Below are 23,477 nucleotides of genomic sequence, written 5' to 3'. Positions count from 1 at the left end.
AGCCCCAAGTAGGTCAATGTGAGCTTATTTAGTTGGGAGCTCGGTATCAGTGAATGGGATTCCAGCAGGCAGGGATGAATCTTCCATTTTAGTTGACTGTGTGTGGGATCTGGCTGAAGATTCGGTTTCAAGTATGTGTAAGTCTCTTGTTCAGCGTAGATGTGACATTGATCTCTGCACTGGGTCTGTCGGGTTGAGAAACATGGCAGCTGATAGTTTTGGGGAAAATTCTTGTCTGGCAACTGATGAAAACCATAAAAGCCATCCAAATAATTGCAGTTGAATTATTAGCCTTTATATGAACTTTTAACACCCCTATAGTATCTTGTGTGTGTTGGACGGCTGAGGCTACAATAGATTGAGGCTGGAAATAGAGGATGGTAGGAGCGGTCTTGTCTTGGATTTATTTTTTTTGTTTTTCCCACAAATCCCACCACTCAGCAAAAGAGCTGAACGATTTCCTTAGCTCTTGGTTGCACTAATGGAATACTTTGCTTCTATTCATGCAGTTGTGCTTCATGTTGCTGTTTATAAAACCCACAATCGTTGTTATTTATTAACAGTCCTGGAGTTGTTTGTGAGTGATTTGGTGATGTTTGTAAGGAAACTTAAACAGAGGCCTCTCTAAACCTTTGGTCAGATGTGCCTCTGTAAATGCACTGAGGATTTTCAGGTCAGCTAAGATCACTTGGCTTATCCTTCAGAGAGAAAAGCCAGACAATATACCGGAGTTTGCCTCTACCTTGATGTCAGGTTGTGGTTTTTAGATGGAGACAGGGTCAAAGCCTTGTCGTCATCCCTAAAAGGGAAACCTTGCCTTGGTGCAGGCACAGTGCAGTACGGACAGAAGCTGTGCCCATGATGCTTGTGTTTAAACATGCCTCACACAAGTCAAGATGTCAAGTGTGACCAGCGCTTTGCAGGGTTTTTTTGGTCCAGTGGTCTGGTCAGCTGTACGTTGGTGTAGCAGCCAGTAGCAGTGGAAATAAGTCTCGTGTGATTTGAACTCCACAAATAGAGGAGGGAAGAAGATGCAAATGTAATTTTACTTGAAACCTAAATTACTCGCAGGTCAGCTATAGAAGAATAATTGTAAGATTTTGTGTTCCTTGTCCTTGGATGTGAAAACAGGTTCAGTATTTGGCATGGATTGCAATGGGAAGCACACGCTCCACTAATTACAGCTAGCTGCCCGTCACTTTGATGATGCAGTGCTCCTCCCAGTACGCCTTAGACCACGTGGCTAGTTCTGTTTTCTGCTCAGCGTTTTCTCTCTGTGTACCTCAATGCACTTCTGCTGCACTGCTTCTCACCTCGCACTTCTGCATGCCGCCTTCTGCCTTCCTCTTACTGTTTTCTCTCGTCCTGTTGTGGCTTAGCCTCTCCTCGCCATCTCTTGCTGTTCCCTTTCTGCCTTCTGTTGTCTCACTGTGCTCATTTCTGTCACTAGGACCCCAAGAGCTCCCCTCTGCTTCCTCCGGACCTGTTAAAGAGTCTGGCTGCCTTGGAGGAGGAGGAAGAGCTGATTTTCTCTAATCCTCCTGATCTTTACCCAGCTCTGCTGGGGCCTCTCGCCTCTCTTCCTGGACGAAGCCTCTTTGTATGTATTTGATGTAATACTGCTGCTTCTCACTCTTAACTGGCATCTCTTTCTTCTGTGAAATGATAAGAAAAGGGAAATTCCTTTCTCTCCCCCATCCCTCCTGTCCACTTCCCTGCCTCCCCCTTGAGCTAGTCTTCATGCCAGAGCTTAGACCAGCTGAAGGCCCACGGCATAGCTCTTGGGCCGAGTCCAGGCCTGCTAATTTGTTCAGAAATCAGAATAACAGTGGGGGGTTTTGCAAGTACAGTCCACAGGAGAGATGTTGATGCATCATTTAATGTACTCGCTCTTCTGCAGTGGTATGGGCTTAGTAATAAAGGCAGCGGGGAGCAGAGATTCAGCGGTGGGAAGTCATCAGAGCAAGTGTGGCTTATTATAATCTGCATATCCAGATTCCATAAAGGCAAGGGGAAGCTGTCCTACTGAATGCAGAAGATAATGTAAAAGAGCAAGGTGGCTTTGGAAGAAAATTGGAAACAACTAGCTAAATAATAAGTGACTCCTATATAAATCTCTCAGTCTGTCAAAAATGACTGTATTTCTATTCCTTTTCCTACAGTTATGTATTAAAACCTTCCGAGTTCACTAGCTGGAGGGTCTTAGAGCTGCTGAATTTGTAAATTGCCCCTGAAAACACAGTGCGCCTTTCTAGTATGGCTACCAGCATGTTCATTAAATACTAGTATTTCAGATTAGTAGCAGTAACAAAGAAGACTTATTTGTTGCTCTACTCAAAATCTCTGATGAAGTCTACTCCTCAATTATTTTACATGCCATCCCAAGGAGTCAGTAGCAAAATAGATACCCATTTCTGTCTCATTAGATAGCTTTGCTAAGAAACTAATAGCTGCTTCTTCAGCAGCTTCCTTTGAACCTCCTACTGTTGCTGTCTGCTGACAAATGGAAGGAAATTCTTCTCTGTGCAAGCTGTGTGGATATGCAGAGCGTGAATTTTGTCTGCCTTTTAAAACGTGCTTTCAAAGTAATGAGTTGTCACTTTGAAAATCTAACAAGCTAGGAGCTGCTTGCCAAGAAAATGAGGCTGCTTGTCTTAGGTTTACAGGATAAAAGCAAAGATATTCCAGATATTTGGACCATGTTAAAGAGAGGGATGCTAGTTCAGGTTTTTGTCATTTGAACAATAAATTTAAAAACATCTGACGTGCTGAGCTGGTATGAGTGCAAGAGGGCTTTTATCTGGAACAGGACTACAGCCTTCATTTTGGATCACACACAGTTTTACTTATGGCTTCGCTAATTCTATGGCTTGGTGATCCCGATCCTAAATTTGGTGGTGCTCGTTCTCCGCCAGCTGAGCTTTATAATTTTTCTTTGGTTTCTGTATCGATGATAACTGATCCTATTTCTTCCCTAAATAGGCTTGTTTCAGAGACACTGTTTTTCACTGCTTAATCATAGTAAGAACCGAAGAGAAAGCTGAGAAATATTACGCTGGAAATAACAGCTGTATGAGAGGGGTTGGCATAGATGATGGAAAAGGTCATGGTCCATAATATCTTAACATGGAACCCCAGGGAAATTTTGGAGCCTCTGTTTTAAACACTGGGGTATTTTTTTTTCTTCCTCTCTACAGTCATTTATAATGAAAATGAGAGAGTGCTAAATGAAACTTGGACTATTTAACCCAATTAAAAAATCACAGCACTTGACTGCTCTTACTGTCTAAGAATGTCTGTACAGCAGGAATGCTCTCAAAATTGAAAAATATTCTGTCAGTAGCAACATACAAGAGTCTAATCATGTTTGAAGGAGGCCCCTGATGGCTGGGAAGGATCCTGTCTCATTTGTACAAGGCGTTACACAGCCACAGGGTTGGGGGTTTTGTTTGGGTTTTTTTGGCAGGAATCTCCCCTCTAGATGTATCGGACAGAGTATTACACTTAGGATTTGAAAAGCTGTTCTGGCAGTGTGGTTTGCCTGAGACTCTCAGCTGTTGTGATGATTTTTTTTAAGATAATAATTACAATTATTAGAGAAACTACTGATTTTCTGCTTTTGTTAGTTTGCTCCCCTTGTCCTCCGAAGTGCTGGGGCTAAAATGCAAGGAAAGTTTTAAATGGGACCACAACCACCTTGGAAGTTTCTGATAGCATACTTCACTGAACACTAACTGCTCTTTTTCCCTTTTTGGTTTCTGAAGAAGTCTCTGCTGGAAAAACCATCAGAATTGATGTCTCAGTCATCCTCTTTCCTGTCCCTCAGTGGCTTTTCTCTTAATCAGGTAAGCGATGACCAGACTCTGCAGCCCTTTGCTGTTTGAGCTTGCCATTACACTAGATAATGTGGCAGAAGTATGGGGATATCCTTTAGTTTAAACCAGTGGAAAACCTGGGAGAAATCCATCTGGGCGCTGAATTTCAGTTTGTATCAGCAAGATTATATTTGTCTTTATCGGTTGTCTTCCCAAATTCATCCTGGCTATAGTTCTGCAGGCGTACTGTTGAATCTTGCTGAGTTCACGGGCTCCTTGCTCTTAGCGGAATTGTGGAGTTGACTGAAAAGGTGCATCTCAAAGTGTTACAGTGTGTAGGATTTCTTTTCTGAGCAACGGATTAGCCGTTCTCTTCCAAAGAACTGAGCAGGGTCTTGATCCAGTTTTCGTGAGCATGGGGAATTTAAAGATTTTGTGAAGGCTTTGCAGTCCGGCCAGGAGAAACCTGTCCTGATTCAGAATGTGATGGACTTTATGCTAAATAAAACAGTCAAAGAAGATGGGGCTAAGGAGTGAAAAAGGAGTTAGGACAATATTTTGATCGATAATTGTTTCCTTTGTACAGTCTCAGTGTTTGAAATAAACACAATTTTTGCAGGAAAGATATCCGAGTAACAGCATGTTCAATGAGGTATATGGGAAAAACATGAATACCAGCACAAAAACAGAAGTCACCCCTTCAGTTGCCCATCAGGAGACTTCACTATATTCTCTCTTTGAAGGGACTCCATGGTCTCCATCCCTTCCAGCCAGCTCAGGTAATCCTGGTATGATTTTTCTTGTGATTTAAAAGGATTTGAGTTAATTCTGAACCCTACTTACTGCAAGGTAAATGTAACTGGAAATTAGAAAAAAAAAAACCCCTGCTTGACAGTGTCTGAAGGTTTCTGGTTTTCTTTATATATCTTCAGAAATATGAGGGGATTCTGTAATTAATATAGCGTAAGAACCCGGATTTTAATTGAAGTAGTTGAGCAGGATAAAAGTTGTAGGAGGTATTAAATCCTGAAATCTCTTTAACTTGGATTCTGGACAAGCATTTGGGAATAGGGCTTTATCTCAAAAATCTGCGTATTTTCAGTGTTGTTTCTTTGAAAAAAGTGGGAACAACTGGATTTCATAATGTAGATATTTGAAAGAAAGAAACTATATGATTGAAGAGTACATAGACGAATATATGACAGTTTGGGGTTTTTTTTACTGTAAAGCAGCCTGTGCAGCAAACTTGCTTTTTCCTTCGTAATTTTCTTAAAGGCAAAAACATTATAGTTATGTCATGATTTTACTCTAAAAATCCAGAAGAGTGTGAGGGAAGGAATTGGTTGAATCTAAGAAACAAGTGGATTTTAAATACCATCTGCACTGGATGAGATTTTTTTGGTCACACTTAAGACTTTTGCAACCAATCAGGAATAACTGTTGTGGGTGAGCTGGAAGGAGTTGCAAAGTGCTTTTACTCTAGCAGGATTTATGGCTCACGTGGTTTCAGCTTTCTCTCCCTTCACGTCCTCATTCAAGAGCGTGTAGACTCCTGCAGCCCTGCTGTGTCGTCTTCAGGCATCGTTCTGTCCTGCCCTCAGAGAGGCTTTTCCATCCTTGCGGTCCTCTTCTGCTCAGTATTGGGTTCTGGTCTGAATTGCTTCGAGATGCGTACAAGTGTAGAACATTCACAGACTTGAGAGTTAAAGTGGTAAACTTGCAAACTCCCTGGAGTCTAACTTTTTTTTTTATTGGCTTGTCAAACTTGGAGACAGATTATTATTATTTTTTTAGTTTGAGAAAAGATATTCAAGAAACATGGGGAAAGCTTAGTTTGGCTAGCCAGCCTTCTTGAGGTTTTCTGGATTTTCATTTTCTGGCAAGCACGTGCGCACGTTAAACACAGTCATTCTGTTCTTGTATACACACAAAAGTGTTTTTTTCACTCAGAACTTGGGAATTTGCATTACGCTCATGTGACCGAGGGAATAAAAACTGACCTTCAGCATTGGAGAGAACTGGGTGATGGCAGAATTCGCAGCAGCACTGAGAAATTCAAAATTGGGAGGCTCCTGCCATTTCTGTTGACCTTTTTCCTCTTGCCTTGTAATCACCAGATCATTCGACACCAGCCAGCCAGTCTCCTCACTCCTCCAACCCCAGCAGCTTGCCAAGCTCCCCTCCAACCCATAACCACAATTCTGTTCCCTTCTCCAACTTCGGACCTATTGGGACTCCAGACAACAGAGACAGGAGAGTCGCAGACCGCTGGAAAACAGATAAGCCAGGCAAGCGCTGGGCTCCGGGCTTGCGTGAAGCCGGTTGTTGGCATCGTTTTTGTTTTGCGATGGTTTTGTTACGTTCCTTTGAACTTGTCTTTCTGCTGTTTTAGCAATGGGCGGGTTTGGTCTGGATTATCTCCCAGCAACATCGTCGTCTTCGGAGAGCAGCTGGCACCAGCCCAGCGCTCCCAGTGGCACCTGGGCAGCCCAAGGTCCCCCCGCTATGGAGGACTCCTCGGCTGTGCTTATGGAGAGCCTGAAGGTATGTTTGACTGGAACTCTGCTCAGGAACGCGTGCTGGTCTGTGGGGCTGCCAGATCCGGCGATGGGCTTTAGCCTGTTGCAAGCATCAGAGTTCAGCATCAGAAACCGAAGGTTTTTTCCCCACAGATTCGCTTACGCAGGCAGTGTGGGAGGTGTGACCGGTGCTGGAAGATGTCACCGTTTTCCAGTTCTTGCTGTTCTAGAATATTTTGCGGAACAAGACCAGGCTGGCAGAACTGGAAGAAATTATAACATTTGCTTTGACTAGTCTAAATTAGTAATCGTTAATGTGGGATGCGTTTTTATGGTAATGAGGATTCTGGAGGAGGAGGAGCTCCTTCCAGGGGAGCCTCTCTTTAGAAGGCCGCCTTTGAAGTCTGGCTAACTTTCGTGATAAGCCAGGTAATGAGTGATAAAGAGAAGAGGGAGAATGTAGAAAACTGTCTCCGCTTCCTCATATGTAAGAGGAGGGCTGTCTGATACAAGGCGGTACTAGTGTTGGCTGTTTGTTTTTAGTCCATCTGGTCCAGTTCCATGATGCACCCTGGACCCTCAGCCCTGGAGCAGCTGTTAATGCAGCAGAAGCAGAAGCAGCAACGCGGACAAGGCACCATGAACCCGCCGCATTGAGAAAGAGGTGGCAACCCTTGCAAACGAAGGCTCCATAAACCATGGCATGTTGGGTTTGCAGGACTGGCCCACACAGTCCTGTGCAGGTGGCAGCCCTCTCTTCTGTTCCTTGCTGTCAGGAGGGCGTAAGTGCTCCACCGACCCGCTGAGTGTGCACAAAACGTCTGCAGTGCAAGAAAACAACATCAGGAACTCTCCCATCCCTGGGCCCTCTGGAGGGAGAGAGGAACTGCTGTTTGTCTCGCTCAGTAACCCGATATCACCGCCTCTCACCTTCTCCATCGTGCATGTCCCCAGCCACATGGGAAGTAAAAGCTGAGAACGAAGGGCAGATGGGAGAAGCCAATGAGAACTTCTCAATCCTTTTCCTCTCTTTGGGGAGATAAAATAGGAATCCATTAATGATTGCTTTGCTGACTGAGAATGTAGTTGAAATTACTCCTAAACATCTTTATTACTATCTCAGTAGTAAGATCACACTGAATTCTTCCGTACACAGACGTGCTTCGTAGTCAGTGTGTAGCAATGAAAGCCCCAGTCGCTGCTCCGGTCAGAGGTGGTTGGTGGTGAGGTGGGGCTCTATCTCCTGGGCTAGCGAAGGAGTTTCATGAAGGAGAGTTTGGCACTTGACACCACTTCACCACTCGCCCGAAGGCTTTGGCCAGGCCACGGGTGGGTTAGAGACTCCAGCATGAAATGCCCTCCTCTCAGTAGGTGTTTGAGCTACAATCGGTGACGTGGGGCATCGCAGCACTCTGCTGGACAAGCAAGTTAACTGCTATGGGGTTTTAAATTAATGTTCGATTCCTGTACATTTTACTGTAGCATAGTGGCTAGCCCCACAAAGGGCGGGCTAGTCTGTGCATTCACAGCCTGACTCATTTTAATAGGTAGGTAGAAAGCTTTCAATGGTTTTTTGGTTTGGTTTTTTGTTTTGGGGTTTTTTTCTTTCTCTCTCCATCCCCTCATCTTCGCTGGACGCTAGTAGTTTCATTATCAACGTGCGACATCTCGCAGAAAATAATCAGGGGTCCAGCAGGGCTGGGTAAAGCCGACAGTCGGCCTGGACGGCGCGGAGTGTCCGCACCCCCGCAGGCACGCGTCAGCTCTGCAGAAACCCGTCCCTGTCCCCCTGCCCCCAGCTGCAGCCCCAAACTTTCAGTTCCAGAATGAAATTCAAGGCACCCGTGGACACACGTGTGTAACGCGCACACGGAAGAAAGCATAGTGCTGTTCATAGATGAAAAGGTGCAGAAGGGAAAAGGAAAATGTTTTATTTGCTATTTATTAGGGGGGAAAGGAAGACTGGAAGCTTCGTTAAAGAAAAGGACGGCATTTTTGTTAGGTTTCCCAGGGAAGTTACGGAAACGATCTCAATGTCCGTTTGCTGTGTTTAGCAGTAGGGGTTTGTGTGATGGTTCAGGATCTCTGAGCTGGAAGTCAGCTGCAGAGCAAAGCACACGCAGGAGCCGAAGTGACACTGGAGTCTGGGCAGCCCCAGAGAATACCGAAAGGGAAGACGGAGGAGACACAGTACCCCTCCGGGGGGGACGAGCAGCTCCCCCACAGTCTCCACCTTAGCAACATCACTGTTCTTTGTTGCATTTTGAAGCTGTATTTCCTTTAAAAAGTCCAAAAAGTGAAGTTCCCACCCAGTGGTAAGATGAACCAAACCCCTCTGTACTTCTCTCCAGTCCCCCGGTTTGTGTATCGAGCTGTGCACCCAGGCAGCTGCGACATTCCAGTCTTTGAACCGTCACTGACTCTTGCACCCTAGACGAGCTAACCAGGTTCGCCATCTCGCTCCCGGCAGTGCCAGGGTCCCAGCCGCAGCGTTCCACTTGTGCATGAGCATCCGGCCTCAGGAATGCGTCCGACTCTCGGCTGGGACTCCCCTCCCGTCCTCCGATGCCTGGGGGAGCAAGGGAAGGGGCCCCCAACAGAAACTGGTTTGTGTCGTAAGCTTTTTTTGTGTTTTTTGTCTGTCTGTGCAAGAACTGCAGCTGCTGAAATCAGCTTTGCCTTTAATTAAACCATGTTCTCTCCATCCAGGTCTGTGTGTCGCGTTTATTTCCTGTGTAACTCAGCTGCAGGCTTTTAAAAATGCGTTATTTTTCTGGAGAAGTCAGAAGGTTTGAAGTTGATTTCACACACACACCCCCACTGGAAAGAGAACTAAATAAATCGCAGAGATTCTGGCTTGGGCTCAGTGCAAATAATTGGATGGTGGTTTTGTGTGGCCTGCGTGCAATGCGTTTTACGTACCGAACCAAAAAATCTGGGCTGGGAGAAGCTTGCAAAGCCCTTCTTCAGTTGCAGACTGGAGCATTTGAACCTGGAACTGCACAGGCAATGGGAGCTGGAGGAGACGGATCCTTCTGCCTGTAAATCGGGGTGCTGGGCTGTTTGCAGCCAGTTTCTAAACAGCATGCTCCCCAATGTGTCCCACTATGGAGATGCTCTGCTTTTTAAATGACAGGTGTTTATTTATATCCAAACAACTCTTCAGAATAAGTTCCTTTAAAAATAAATAGGAGATTCCGGGGAAGGTGAAATACTGTGATAGGGCTGTGGGCAGAGGGGAGCAAACCTCTTGGCTAGGGAAGAGGAAATCCAAGTTGTGTAGGCTTTTCTGTAGGGAACAGCTGAAGGACCTGCTGCGATTCCAGATTCCAACCTACTGTCTCCTCTGACTGCTGCGAAAAAGCTTTGAGATACGGCCCCCAAAGGTGAAAAAGACTGAATATTTGTATTGTTGGGGGGGTTTAAAGGCGCTGCGGTTTTGAAGTGGATTGTCAATTGGAGCAGGGGGCGAACCCGCGTGGTGTCTCTTCAAGCTCTTGGGGTTGGCAGAAGTGTTTTAAGGAAGCAAGTGGTGTTGGAAGTTCAGCCTTTCCCGAACGGCAGTTCCCCTTCTGGATCTGTTGGCAGGGCTGTAAATGCAAGCGGCACTGCCTGCTCCTGGGCTTTCCCGGCTGCTGGCACGTCTGTACAAAAGCTTTGGTCGAGGTAGGGAAGTCTCTTGGTAAGCACAGGGGTTTTTAGAGAACAATGCAAAAGGTAACATAAAAAATAAAGCCTTTAATACAAGTAGCAATAATATTTTAAGTCTGTTTTCAGATGCAGTGGTTAATATGGAAACTTATTAATTGCAACAGTTGAATTCTTAATTTCTTTCCACGACTCCTCAGGCTCTTTTGAAATCACATCTCCGGGTTTTTAGTGTTAGACACTTGAACAAAAGCGGATGGGAAGATGCCGATCTTCCCGTTGCACTGGCCTTCTAACCAGTCTTCGTTCACTGCAAGGTAAAATCAACACCATTTTTGTCACCCTAGGGATGTGCAGCGGCATAACCACCCCCACGTGCTACAGACAGAGATCGCCATTTTAAGGTTTTTTTCCTGCTGAAAAACCTTTTAGCCACGCTGAAGCCTGGCGGAGAGGAAAGTGGAGGAAAGGGGCTGAGGAGGGATGAGGCGGAGAACAAAGCTGCGAGGCAAGAAAGAACCCACTGCCAAAGGAAGGTGGGAAAAGTAGATCAAAATAGAGACCAAGGGACTCCGAAACTGCCTTGAATAGAACAAAGTGAGTGTGGAGAGCAAGGAAATGATCTGAAAGGTGCCAGCTAAAGTGTATTTTCACCTGCTGTTCTGTGTTCATATCAAAAAATACCCTAAAATGCTAGCCTGGGTTGAGTAAAGTTTAGGAGCTCTGAAAACTCTTGCTGTGGGCAACCAATGAGGTGAGAACCAACTTTTTAATGGGAAACACTGCTTGGCCAGGAGAAGTAGGATTTTGGGGTGGAGCGGGAGTCATCAATGTTGTATGGTGCTTGTGTCACCGGTGGTTGCTGTAGCACAAATTGGTGATGGAGCTACATCTATAGCAAAACACCATAATTTGTCCTCCCGCCTGTGCGTTCTGCACAGGCTTGAAAGGATCCCGCTCAAAACCACGTACTGGTCTTGCTGAGATTTAGGCTGCGTTTAAGCCTCAAGCCTCACAGAAGCACTAAAGGCTAATATCCCAGAGGATTGAGGCTAACGGAAGATTGTACCCTTCAAAAGAAATCAGAGAAAGGTGCCAGGTGAGAGGAACGGGAGAAAAAGCATCCGGGGAGGTAACTGCCTTCCTGCCTAAGGTAAGGCGGGGTGCGGCGGCCAAAAGGAGACATCTCCTTTACAAAACAAACTGCCATCAGTAAAGTTAAACACAGCTCAAGTGAAACTCTCCTGTTTTGAAACGGTGGGGAAGGGGGTGGCAGAATCGGGGCCGTGATGACAATACGTTGGAGGAAGCGTGTGTGACACGGAGGCTTGGGTGGGAAGCCCCAGGAAGAGCTCTGCCTGCGCTGCCGCGCACAGGGCAGTGGCAGTGGGCGAAAGCAGCCCTGCAGACTCTGTCCTGCTCCTCTCGGGGCTCTGGAGAACTGCCTGGTGAGCTGAAACCCCTGTCCTGCATCAGGAGCGTGCAAAGCAACGTCTCAGTAGGTTGGATTTTTTTTTTTAAAACCTTCGTGGGGATGGAGCAAATTTGCCCCTGAATTTGGAAACTGGAAGCTCAGTGACACAGCTCTTAGCGATGCGAGGGAGAGGAACTCTCCTACGTGTCCTTAGGTTGTCCTTTCCCAGGCTTCCACTGCCACCTCACGCACTCTCTGCAAGCTGCTTTTCTAACCTGGCTTGCACAGCGTCGGCATTCAGCGCAAGCTGCCTCGGAAGCGCCCTGCGGCAGAAACCCGAGCAGCCCGTTTTCCATCCGAAGGCGGCAAAGCGCAACGTGCAGGAGAAGTTTGCTGTCGGCGAAGGCCGCCTGAGCTAGGCGGCTGCTCTGCAGGTCCCCAGCATGAAGCAATTTGCTTTAGAAGACGGGAGGATTCGGGCAGAGAGATCAAAGTCCCTAGTGAAGCTCGTAGGCTCCCACCAAGGAATGTGCATCTGGTGTCTGACCAAATACCCAGAGTTTTGGCCTGACTGGCAGACGCTGGGAACCCACAGCTTCCACGGAGCTGAGCAGCAGCTGCCGCAGGCGCTCGGCACCTCGAGGTCAGGCCCGTGCTCTCGCCAGAGCCGGGAGGTCCCTGCCCTGCCGCAGAAGGAGCACGATTACCTTTGGATAAAACGAGTATCACGTCTCCTGCCTGAAACTCCAGGTCTTCGGGCTGGGTGGCTTCATAACTGTACTGCGCTACGACTTGGGTTGGTCCGATCTCCTCTGGCGTTGCCTCCTGTGGTGCCTCCTCGGGCTTGCTGTCCAGTAAAACCCCCTCTCCCTAGGGCAGGAAATAAGCCCGTAAGGACACCTTTTGGCTTCTTTTTCTTCGTACCAGGCTATGTGAGACAAGCTCTGCTTCTCCTTTTCGCCCCTCTTTGCTCCGCTGCCTTTCTCTGGCTTTGAGAGCCACAAGCCTGCGCTTGCAGCAAGGAAAGCAAAGGCAACGTCTGCTGAGGTCCCTCACCGGGAGCGGGCAGAAGAGGTGGCTGCCACCGCTACCTGTCACTGACCTCCGTGATGTCGCACCAGACTGTCAGACTGTTGTCCCTGCTCTGGCTCCAAGCCGCCTCCAGGTTCTCCGCGCTCAGAGCCACCAGCGCTTGGCTCCCCGCAGGCTTGTACCTGGGTGCGGGGAGGACGCGGGGTAAGGGTGGGAGCCCTGACAATGGCTCCAGCTTCCCGCAGCAGGCAGCGCCTCACCTCAGCTGCGTGTGTTCCGGCTGGAGGTCCAGTTTCTTGCAAACCAGGTCCAGGAGCTCCGCGTAGGAGAGATCTGGCTCGAGTTGTAGGGCGACCGTGTACTTGTAATGCACCTTGAGGATGCGAGGGCTGGAGGCGGCTGCTTCGGCCTCCTGCGGGCAACAAACTGGTTGTCAGCTCGTGTGGTGAGGACAGGGAGAGGGACCGGGACGTGGGAACTGCAGTCGCCTGAGTCAGATCTGAGCTGCGGGACGTCAGCTGGCTGCTGGTCAGGGAGATGTCTCTGCTAGCACACGCAGCCTTTGGCACTTTGCTCAGGGCAGGACAGCCGTCGTGCTGCCCAGCTGTGGCTGGACGTGTGGCCGGTTGGCAGCCCTGGGCTTGTCCCAGGAGAGAGCGGGGGAATGGATTAGGCACTCAGTGACCATTTTGGGGCTTTGGGCAACTGAATTCGAGGTGTGTCTGCTCCCCAGACCCCTCATTCTTTTTTTTCTTTTCCTTTTTTTTTTTGAGTTGGGATTGTGTTTTCCCATCTCTCTCCCCGGTGTGACCTCCTGATGTGCTGACCCTGCCCGGAGGCACATGCATTACAGCCAAGCTCTCTCCTGTTTCTCCCTTCTCAAGTGCCACAGGTCAACCTGGATGAAACGTGTACAAGGGCTCTGCCACCAGCCCCAGGTCCTGCCGGGAGCGGATCTGGAGAAGCCCTGGTCACCCAGTTGGGTCCTGATGACGTGCTGGCCCCTCGCCCTGCTGTTCCGCTTTGGAGAAGCTCCTGAAGGATGAAAACCTGAACTGCTCCCAGGGCCGTGGTGCTGGCCGGGCATGGCAGTGCCTTTCAACATGCCCTAAATGCGGGTTTGTAACACAGACCTCGGGGTCTGTGTTCGCAAGGAGTTACCTTGGCTGCTTCTCTTGGCTGCGTCGCAGTAGCAGGAGCATGGTCTGTGGAGGAAGAAAGGTGGGACTGGGTAAGCGTTGCTGCTCTGCGCCTAAATACGCGTTCAGATCTCCCACAGCCCTTCTCCTCGACACCCATCGCTGTCTGCAGCAACGCCAACCAGCCCTGCAGCCAGCGGTGGTCCCTTGAACAGAAGCAGCATCAGCTGCGATGGGATTTGTCTGTAAGATTTAGATACAACTACCAAGCAGAGGTTTGGGCTCTGTGCCTTCCCTCCTGCAGGGATGGGAGCTTTAGAGGTGGGATGTCTTTCCTGGGTGGATTTAAAAAAATTTAAAAAAAAAAAACCAAACGTGAGCTGCTGGTTTTAGTGTCTTTGCTCTTCTGGTCTCCCCAGGTCCACACTGAAAACCAGAGGCAATCCCTGTCCTTCACTGGGTTGTAAAGCTAAATTCAGACCTCCAGGTAGGGTGATTCGATGCAGGTTTGTTGGTCTCTGCGCAAGGATCTGCTCTACTTTTTGACATGACTGTGCTTGTTATGGGAAGAGACAGAGCTAGGCTGTTGAATACAGTCCCGCTGCTAGATCTGCGATGGCTTTTGGTGCTGTAAAGATGCTCTCTGAGGTTGTTGGATCCCTCAGATGTTTGTCCTTAACTCCCGTGGCCCACAGCCATTTTCTTTATCAGCTTTATCAGCAGACTCCATATGAGGCTGCCTTGCTTGGGACATGAGCCCTGTCCTATTTTTTTTCTTTTTTTTGGCAGATTACCAAACGATAGTAGGAATAAACTGCAGCAGGTTAACACCCAGGTAAAATATCTGCAGGGTGATATTTTCTACCCCAAAGGGTTTTGTCCTGCAGCAGTGTGGAGCTTGCAGCTCAGCCACAGGCTCCAGCTCCGAGCACCCGTGATGTTTTCTAGAGAGGGTAACTCGCCATGCTTCCTCCCAGCTCTGCGTTTCAGCTCACTTTCTCACATGCCCAGGACACGCACACCCCCCCAGCTTTAAACCGCAATTTTGGACGGTGCAGAGGAGCCCTCCCGCAGCAGCGCCCCGTTTCAGCTCCCCGGCGTCCTGAGCCAGCTGTGCTTGGGGCCTGGGACACCGAGGAGCATCGTCCAGGAATCCCCTTCCCAGGGCAACCGCAGCTCCTCCACACCTAGCCCGGCTCACAGCAGCACCAAAACCATTGCAGGTGCCCTGCTCGAAGGAGAAGCCTGTAAGGAACCTTCTACTCCAAGACAAGCTGGTTCACTTGCCCCATTCCTATCCCCAGGCCCTTTTCCTCATTAGTCGCTGTGCTAATTAAGATCGTGGAGGGACTTGCTTTCCTCAGGGACCCGCGCGCTCTGCTTTACTCCGCCCTCAGCACTGCAGTTGCCATCTCTGCCTCCTGCTCTAATGCCCCTCCAGCCTCGACTGCCAACGGGCCCGGGAACGAGATGGAGATGAACCCCGGCTCTGGTCTCAAAGCGTGAGGACGTGGCACCCAGGAGACCGTCTCAAACCTGCTGCTGGGGTTTTGTCCCTGAAGCACCCCCATCCCTTGGGCTCCCCTCACTGACCTGGCACTGGCCGCCGCGGCTTTTCCGGAGCGGTGGAGCTGGGTGGCTCTGGGATCTCGGTTTCAAGAGGAACTTCTTCCTGTGCCAGACAGGGAGAGGGCAGTGCTGTCAATGCCACCCTTCCTAAGGGAGCTGGGGTGCTGCTGCCTCGTGGAGCCTCCCCTCAACCCCTTGTTTTCCCAAGGTCTGTATGGGGTCTTGAACTGCGGAGGGGTGACTTCACTACTCCTTCATCTCCCCAGCTTTGTCAACCACCACCCGGGGGGCCACCAGCACAGCATCTGCCCAGGTTTTGCAGGTCTCTGAGCTCACGGTGAGGTGACCATGATCCAGAAGAACCAACCCCAGCGTTATGAGGGACAGGGAGCTGCAGGTATGGGTCCTGCTGGAAGGCCCAGAATAGGTGGTGGGTGAACATGTGGGCATCCGCTCTCCCCAGGACACCATCTCCTCGTGGACCTCCTCACCTGGATGTGCAGCTTGTTCTGGAGCTCCACAGGCTCGAGGTAGTTGCAGGGGACGATCCCTTTCTGTGGGGGAAGGAGAGACAAATGGGGATTCCTTGACAAGGAGGCAACCCACTGCTGGAGGATGCAGCGGAGCTTGTCCTGGCCCTGCCCTGGATCCGGGAGAGTCCCTGAGGCTCAAAGCCTGGTTAGTTACTGCAAGTTGGGTGGGTTTCACTGAACTCTGTGGCCTAAGGCAGGGTGGACATAAGGAACTTAAGTCAGAAACTCATTTAGTTGCTGATGGCAAGGCTTTGCTCTCCAAGTCCTCTGCAGAACCTCACAGCATCCACCCTGTCACCCACCCCCTCCTGCCGAGCTCGCCCCTGGTACCTTTCCATTGAACATCACCGTCGCCCAGTTGTCCTTCTCTTTCTTCAGGACAAAGACAATGTTTCCTGGCAGGACCTGCAGCTCCTCAGTGGTCTCGGGGATGAACTCGTACAGGACGCGGTGCGGCTGCCCTTCAAGGGCCCTGGGTGCGGGAGCGGTGGCCAGGTCAGGAAGGTGGGTGACATTTTTGTTTTACTTCGTAGGGAAAACCCAGACCTCTGTCTCCTCGCTTCTGTGATCCCTTCCCCGTCCCGCCTGAGCTTTGGGTGCTGGCTGGACGCTCAGCTGCAATGGTGCAGGATGGGGTTGGACCTGCTGTATGGGTTAGCAGCACTGTCAATCCTTCATCCAACCTACCTGAGGATTTCTGGGTTCTTGGGCCTGGGTGGAGGACCAGAGGCCTGCCAACGAGAAGACAAAAAGAAAATTATCAGTAATCTGGAGTGAAGATTTCAGTTGCTTTGCAGAAATGTCCTGCAGCCTTGTACCACACCTGCCATCACCCCTACACGGTTCCTTCCTCCCTGGACTGGGGTCAGGTCAGATGATTTGAACCTAAAGGGAGATTTTTGCTGCTTTGCAGCTGGCTGTAGTAGGTTCTCAGCGCTCTGCCACCCTGATGCATAAAGCAACTAAATGCCTTTTGTGCCGTTAGGAGTATCACTGGCTTTGCTCCTTCAAACGAGCGGTTTCCAAATTCTTCTACTTGCGGTTGGTTTTCAGAGGCACAATCCTGTTTTCACTTGTGATTTTGGTTTCAGCTCGCAGAAGGTTGAGATCATGGATTTGAGATCAGCTGGTGTAAGCAGTAAGTTGTGCTTCCCCGTTACCTTCCCAGTATCATGCTTGTAAAATCCCTAGCTGTCGCCGTCGTGCTTTATGGTCTCTCCTGCCTAAGTAATTTAAGGTCTCTGGTGGACTTCTCAAGCCTCTTAAGAAGTTACTTGAAATAGTCCTGACTGCTGCAGCGAGGTGTCGACTCTTGGCTGCGTTGAGAAGAGTGTATTTTATCTTGCGTAACGGTGCCGTAGGCTGCAGCAGCTGCGCTTCCTCTTGAAAAGCTCCTGTAAAAACTCTCAGGAGCCTTGTGACAGGGAAAGATGCTGCTACGTCATCAGGAAAACAGCAATGAAAATGTGAAGGGCTTCAGGAACTGGGAGGACGATGGACAATTAAAGCAAAACCACTCTTGCTTCTCCGATGGCTTCAGCTGAGTCAGGTGAACCCAATGAATCTTACAGGGAGGATCTGAGACCGCTCCCTGCCGAAAGCCATCACCCCACAGCAACGGTGGGGGCAGAGGACGTGCCGCCGGGCCGCGACTTCCCTGTTCAGGGAACCGGGTTAACCTCAACCACAAACGTAGGTGGGTTTGGGCCACGCTCTCCAATGATGGAGTGAGCAGCTGATACGTGGGGGCAGTGTCCGCCTCCTCCCCGCGGCAGTGGCAGGAAGTTTATGGTGGCAATGCTGCTGTTCACTCCCCACTCTGAGCCAGAGCCCTCGGCTCGCTGTGGGATGATACCCATCCCCACGTCCTCCTGAACTTTCGCCAAGGATGCTGTGCGTCGGTGGTGCCTTACCTGTGGTTGGAGTGGAGCAAATCCTGAAAAATCATCCCTGTCCACCACGGATGCCACCACCTAGAGCCAAAGACAGACGGGCAGTGACTTAGGGCTCATAGACCTCTCCAGAGCTCTTGATGTCCACCCTCCTCCTTTGCTGTTGGCCAAGCCAAGCTCCTCAGGATGCTTCAGGTTCTAGAGGGGCTGTGGTTTTAGGCTAAGCATCTTTGACTTTGGTGCTTCTGGCACCAAAACTCACCTCTCAGCTGTGGCAAGGTCTCAGCTCTTAGCCTCACCTTTACTGCAGTTATAGTCACTATAATCTAAAAGTTTCCCTTTATGTTTTAATCACAAATGTTGAAGGGAGTTGAAGAGTCCAACTCAAGCCCCTACCTCCAATAGACAGCTTTAAGCATCGTTCAGAAAGTTCATAAATGCTCGTGTGCAAGTTTCTGGGGATCCCCTGACACCCGAGGAGCTGCTTGGCTCTCGATCAATGGATTCCCCAGTGCCTGCAGAGCCGATGGGTTGCTCTCCAGAGAGCACTGCCTCCCAGGACCTGCGCCCAAGGGTGGCATCCCAGCGCTTGGATTTTGCAAACTCATGAGAGAAAGGCTTGCTCGCTTATCTGAGCTGATATTTTGCAAATGGAGCAGGGGAAGAACTGGAGGTCATTTGTGGATGTCAGATATTAAATAGCTTCTTTTCCCCTCCCTGAAAAAGTCTTGGCTCGAGTTGAAGCTCCAGTGGGATCCTTCCAGCTTGTTGCTGACTGACTGTGCCTCACGTCTCACTAAAGAGAGAAACTAAAAATAGGCCATGCTCTGCAGAAACATGCTTTTAGCTCCTCTGTTCCTGCAGCCTCCCTGTTTCCCATGAGACCCCGACATGCCATCCCTCCCTCCACGCCTGGGGGGATCCCCAAGGCATGGACCAGCTCCGTATCTCCGGCCGCCCACCAGACAGCAGCTCAGAGGGGCGGTGAGAGGGTGGTCAGCAGCTCTCTTCAACCCACAGGCTTGGCCTGAATAAGTTATTTCTTTCTTACCATAGCTTTTCCCAGGTAGTCCTTCTTCTCCAGCTGAGCCACTTGCTTTTCATTTGGTCTAAACAGCTTCCCCGTGGGAATGGCCACCAGCTCGTAGAGCTTCTGCTTCTGTAGCACAGAGAAGTCAGCGCTCTTCAGAGGTGAGAGCAGGGACTGCTTAATGTCCCCTTCCTTCTACTTGTGGGGTTAACGTCTCACTCCATAAAGTCAAAACGCCACTATGACAGCCCGACCCCAGCCCTGACATGGTCCATTTAACCCGGTCTTAACTGCCTGCCCAGTGACCCAAAGCTCTTCCCACCAACTCGAGTCTCATTACACCACCCACATTTTGCTCAGCCCACTGCATTTTCCTCCTGCTCTGCTAAAGCTATAGCTGAAAGGTGGTTTCTCTCTCACTGGGTTTTTTCTTGTCAGACTGCTGTGAGCAAACACGGCAGCTGTAAGACCTGCTCCTCCTTACCAGGATGGCTTCCATCGCCCTGTCGATCTTGTTGTGCTGGGGCTCGCTCTTCATGCTCATGGCCAGTGTCAGGTGCTCCTCAGCTTTCTTCCAGTCCTCCATCGTGGCGTACACCAACGCGATGTTATAGAGTATCTGCCAGAGGGATGGGAGCAAGGAAATGAGCTCTTAGAGCTCACTGGACCCTTGCCAGGAGCATGGTGAAGGAGGGGACAACAGGGTGGTGGCACCACGCAGAGCACTGCACCAGCTTGCTTGGTTTTTTTGCAAGGCACGAAGAGAGGTTGGCTGTCGTCTTAGATTTCTTGAGACGGTGAACAACCCTTTGGGATCAAAACTGCCAGTCAAGTCTTTCTTACCTCACAAGCAAAGAGCCTGTACCGCAGCCCCAGGATCTTGTAGTCGATGAGCTGGTTACCTCGCAGCTGGGCCAGCGCCTCTTTGAAATCCTCGATGGCCTTTTCATGGCTGTGGAGCAGAGGACAAGGGTGTCACCACCACCTGGTACCACTTGCAGGTGCCCCTAAGTTTTTACTTAAACTTGTTTGAGTCTCTCCTATCTCCTCGTAGTGTTTTCAGACACCCCAGGGGGAGGAGAGATGCTCTGAGGCTGGTGTTAATCCCAAGACTGAGCTGCTGATGAGCAGGAGCCTGTTTTACCTCAAGGGGTTGCAATTTGGCCCCTGGGGCTGTACCAACCCACCTGGGGCTGTCCTCAGCCGAAGGCTGACATCTCCGCAAGCGGCAAAACCGAAGCATTAAAGCCCTCCACTCACTTTTGTCTCCGGTAAAACACAGTTCCTCGCTGGAAATAAGCCACTGCCAGGTGCTTGTCGCAGCCGATGCTCCGGGTGAATGCCTGCACGGAGGTAGGAGTGGGGCAAAAAGGGGGTGAGAAGGGAAGACCTTTAAAAAACCAAGGGTGTAAAGCGGTTAACCTTGTCCTGCTTTAGCCAAGGGGCTCTGGGGACTACATCTCCCTACAGCGTTGGGCACTGGGTGCTGGAGTCTGTACCATGCTGCTAATGTTTTTGAGCTGGAACCATCTGCCACCGCTCGCTCGGCAGCTTAGTGCCCTGTGGTCACTTCTGGGAGGGAGAAAGCGCAAGCAGCAAGCCATGCGCCTCTTCTGCTGCTTCGCCTCTGATTCACCGAGAAAACAAGTTCAGCAGGAACAGCCCAGGGGTGTCACGCTTCATCCCAGCTTTAAAAGTCCCGAATCCTTCCCTTAGTCAGACCGTGGCCCTGATTTCCTCCCTTTCCCACCGCGTCCATCTGTCTGGCAGGTCTGCATGCAAAGTCACGGGCGCCTGCGAGCAGGGGCTGTACCTTACCTCCTCCGCCTCGGCCAGCTTCCCCAGAACAAGGTGGATGCAGCCGATGTTAAAGCAGATTTTGGCAGGGGGGTTCTGGACGGCCGTGAAGGCATCCAGGGCTGCCCTCCACTCCTTCCCGTCTGCCGCACACACCCCTTCTTGCCACAGCCGGATTGTCTCCACCAGGGACATGGCAGAGCGGGAGCAGGATGCAGGGTACCCGGCCGCGTCGTGGGTCTCGTCCCTCTCCTTGTCCTTCCTTGCGGCGCTGCTCAGCCTCTCTTCTAGCTCCCTTCTGCCTGTACTTCTGCCTTCCCCGCTGCCCGTGTCGCAAACCTGGCAGGAAGTGGCCTCACTCACGTCAGTGAAACGCGGCCCCGGGATGGGGAAGTGGGGCAGAGGCTGCCACCACTGCAGTGGGTTGCCAGGCTGAGCTGCCACGGGTTGCGTGCCAGGTCCTCTCCGGCAGCGGCTCTTCACCTCTTCGGCTTTTGTTTCTCTGGGTTTTTCATGAAAAGCCGTGGATTTTGTCAGCTGGGTGGTTGATCAGGTCAAACGTGGGGGTGCAAAGCCAAAGGGCAAGCGCTGCAGCCGAGCCCCCCATGCCCTCCGAAGCGTGTCCTTTGATGGAGATGCTAAATGGTTCCTGCAGGCATCTCCTGGCAGGCATGGCTGCCTGCAGCTGGGCTGGGGCTACCCTGCCTGCCCAAGCAGGGTGGTAACTCACGCTCACCCCGACATCACTTCTGTCGCGGTGTTTTATGGCCAATGGAGGGTAACCTGGCTCTGGAGCGCTGCTGGGAGGACGGGGACAATGAGCACGTGGCAGCCACAAAGGTGGTGATGGCAGGGGTCTGACCTGCTGACTCAGAAGTTTGGGAGCTGGTGCTCCACACGTGGTTTTTAAGTAGTTTTGGAATTACTTTGCCTCTGCCTCATCTACCAGTGATGCGATGCATATTTTGTAAGAGCTTAAAATGTGTCAGCAAGACTTGGCCCTCGTGTGTTTACTCACACTTCCCCAGTAAATTACATAAAGCCAACAACGGGAGGGAGACGGTGGAGGAAGACCTCTGTTTGACTTCTGCTGGGGAAGAAACCCAAGCCGCTGCAGAGCAAGGACTTAGTTTTCAATCAAAAGTAGGACCGAGCACATCACCAAACCTCGGGCTCTCGTTGGTTCTGCAGTTGCAAGAGTGCCCTCAGCATCCCTTTGCACCCAGCCAGCTCCCACGGGCTTCCCACGGGAGCACGGAGGAGACTCTGACCTCCAGAAAAGCAGAGGGAAATGCAGCCAGCCAAAGTGCTGCTGAAGGACGGGGTGGGAATAACAACATGGTGAGCATGAAAACACCCCTCTGAGATGCCTCTTCTCATTCTTTTGAGGAATGGAAGACCCTGTCTTGCAGGAAATGGTTCACGTTATTGTAAGGATAACTTTGTGCTCGTTTAATTTTCTGAATTGGGGCACTGCTGGGTCAGGTTGATCCCAAAACTGCTATAAAGGGAGCTGGAGGAGGATGCAAGTGGTGTTTGTTGGGTTTTTTTTTTTTCCTTGCATTTCACAGAAAGATGGGATCTGAAAGATGCAAGCACAGCAAATGTTCAGAGCAGCTGTCCTTCTGCTTGTTTATTTTTAATGTCAACATTCCAGCAATTTCAAAGCTTCATTTGAAATTGTCCTTCTAGTAAGAGTGAGTCTTTTGTTCCCCTTTCTCTTACCAAGTTGGTTTAGTAGGCAAACTTGTTTCTTCTACCATAACGTCCAAGAGGAAGTGAGTAACAGAGATGGTGACGTCTCCCGTGGGAGATTCTTGGAATCCAGCACAAATGCAGATCACCAAGAGACGGATAAGAAATACGTAGAAATGCCCCAAATCCAGCTAAGGTGCAGGAGTAATTTTTAAGTTTGTACAGCAACAGTATGCGAGAATTCATCATAATTTCTGAAGAGACCCCAAAAAAAGACTGATCTGGGCACTAGAAAATATTACACATGGAGAAAGACCGAGGGGATTGGTCTTGTTTGGGAGATCTGTAACACAGGAGGAGCGGAGGAGACTGAGCGTGTCCAGCTCCCTCCCCGGAGGGCAGGTCTGAGCGCTCTCTCTGCACAGGACCTGAGGTTTTGGCTCACTCCCTAAACGGTGGCAGGGAGCGAGGCAGGAGCCTGCGGGAACTTTGGCCAAGTGATGGATGACTCAGAGCCCAAGGCTTGGCGGGGGCTGCAGCTCCGGGCAGCGGGAGGACAGCAGTTTCTCTCGGCTGTTACAAAAGCAGGATGTGACTGATAAGGTGCCGTTGCCACACGCTCTGGCCAAAGCCAGAGGCAGTGGTGGGAGGTTTGCGAACGAGCCTCAGAAGCCCTGAGCCTTCCTAGCAGAGCTCTGCAAATGCTGTACACCTTTGAGTAGGTCTCATCTGCATGTGGAGTATTTTCATGGAAGGCTTCCTTCTCATAATAAGGGAAATGTTTTTTGCAAAGTTGGTTAGGGATTTTTTTTTCTTCCCTGCCCATCTTTCTCTGTTTTCATCTTAGAAACCTGTTGTGCCGTATTATTCAAAGGACTAAAACACCCCCTCTGCCTGGGTGCGTGCAAATGGCCGCTCTGCTGGGGTGAGTGGGGTTCGGGGCCAGGAGCTGAGGACGACCTCCACCAGCCCCAAGTGCTGCGAGACGGCTGCTAGCTGGAGGTGACGTCCATGGCAAGCTCCCCTCTGTCATACGGGCCGGTCCCATTCCTGGGCTTCACTGCTGGAGCTCTTGCCTATGCCACGCTGGTGGATTTTGGCTGTGCCAGGAACCGTGTGCCTGCCGTACCAAGCTCAGGCTCTGCTTTGCGGTGGGATCGCGTGCCTTCTCCCGCAGAGCTGGTGCCTGAGGATCTAAGGCTGCTCTGGACTCGCTCAGCCGGGGGTGCTTGCTCCCCGTTGTGGGATTTATATGGTCCGTGAAATCGAGCAAGGCAGGATTTGGAGGAAAAAACCTAGATGGACTTTTTACCTTCCTATCAGTTAATGGAAGAGGTGCCTTCCTGCAAATTTTGCACTACTACCCCCTTGTTGGTGCATGTCTCTTAGCACAT

The 23,477-nt window shown here is 50.4% G+C and overlaps 2 protein-coding genes across 8 annotated transcripts in view; one reads left to right on the top strand and one right to left on the bottom strand.

Annotated features, from left to right (window-relative positions):
• The window catches only part of SMG7 (SMG7 nonsense mediated mRNA decay factor), a 52,781-nt gene extending 43,739 nt beyond the window's left edge, over positions 1-9,042 (top strand). For 4 of the 5 annotated variants that reach the window (XM_054833340.1, XM_054833341.1, XM_054833338.1 and 1 more), the window contains 6 exons: positions 1,451-1,600; positions 3,765-3,845; positions 4,435-4,594; positions 5,933-6,103; positions 6,208-6,359; positions 6,878-9,042. In XM_054833340.1, the coding sequence (XP_054689315.1) occupies positions 1,451-1,600; positions 3,765-3,845; positions 4,435-4,594; positions 5,933-6,103; positions 6,208-6,359; positions 6,878-6,991 (828 nt within the window). In that variant the 3' untranslated portion in view covers positions 6,992-9,042. The remainder of the gene's footprint in view (positions 1-1,450; positions 1,601-3,764; positions 3,846-4,434; positions 4,595-5,932; positions 6,104-6,207; positions 6,360-6,877) is intronic. The other variant, XM_054833342.1, reaches the window with a different exon arrangement.
• A 1,010-nt stretch (positions 9,043-10,052) lies between these two features.
• Positions 10,053-20,712, bottom strand: NCF2 (neutrophil cytosolic factor 2). 3 transcript variants are annotated; one of them, XM_054833343.1, is made up of 15 exons: positions 20,410-20,704; positions 19,852-19,934; positions 19,435-19,543; positions 19,076-19,210; positions 18,613-18,720; positions 17,583-17,642; positions 16,357-16,400; positions 16,000-16,141; positions 15,628-15,690; positions 15,161-15,239; positions 13,590-13,633; positions 12,689-12,840; positions 12,499-12,610; positions 12,104-12,266; positions 10,053-10,292 (listed from the first exon to the last, which is right to left on the bottom strand). In XM_054833343.1, the coding sequence occupies exons 1-15, from the start codon at positions 20,581-20,583 to the stop codon at positions 10,195-10,197; spliced, it is 1,566 nt and encodes a 521-aa protein (XP_054689318.1). In that variant the 5' UTR covers positions 20,584-20,704; the 3' UTR covers positions 10,053-10,194. The 3 variants fall into 3 exon arrangements, with proteins under 3 accessions (XP_054689318.1, XP_054689319.1, XP_054689321.1); XM_054833344.1 differs by having other exon boundaries at positions 18,613-18,717; XM_054833346.1 differs by lacking the exon at positions 18,613-18,720 and having other exon boundaries at positions 20,410-20,712.
• Positions 20,713-23,477: the final 2,765 nt, after the last annotated feature.

The sequence above is a fragment of the Grus americana genome, chromosome 8 (assembly GCF_028858705.1).
Source record: "Grus americana isolate bGruAme1 chromosome 8, bGruAme1.mat, whole genome shotgun sequence".
Taxonomy (NCBI): Eukaryota; Metazoa; Chordata; class Aves; order Gruiformes; family Gruidae; genus Grus; species Grus americana.
This window is presented reverse-complemented; position numbering and strand designations above follow the sequence as displayed.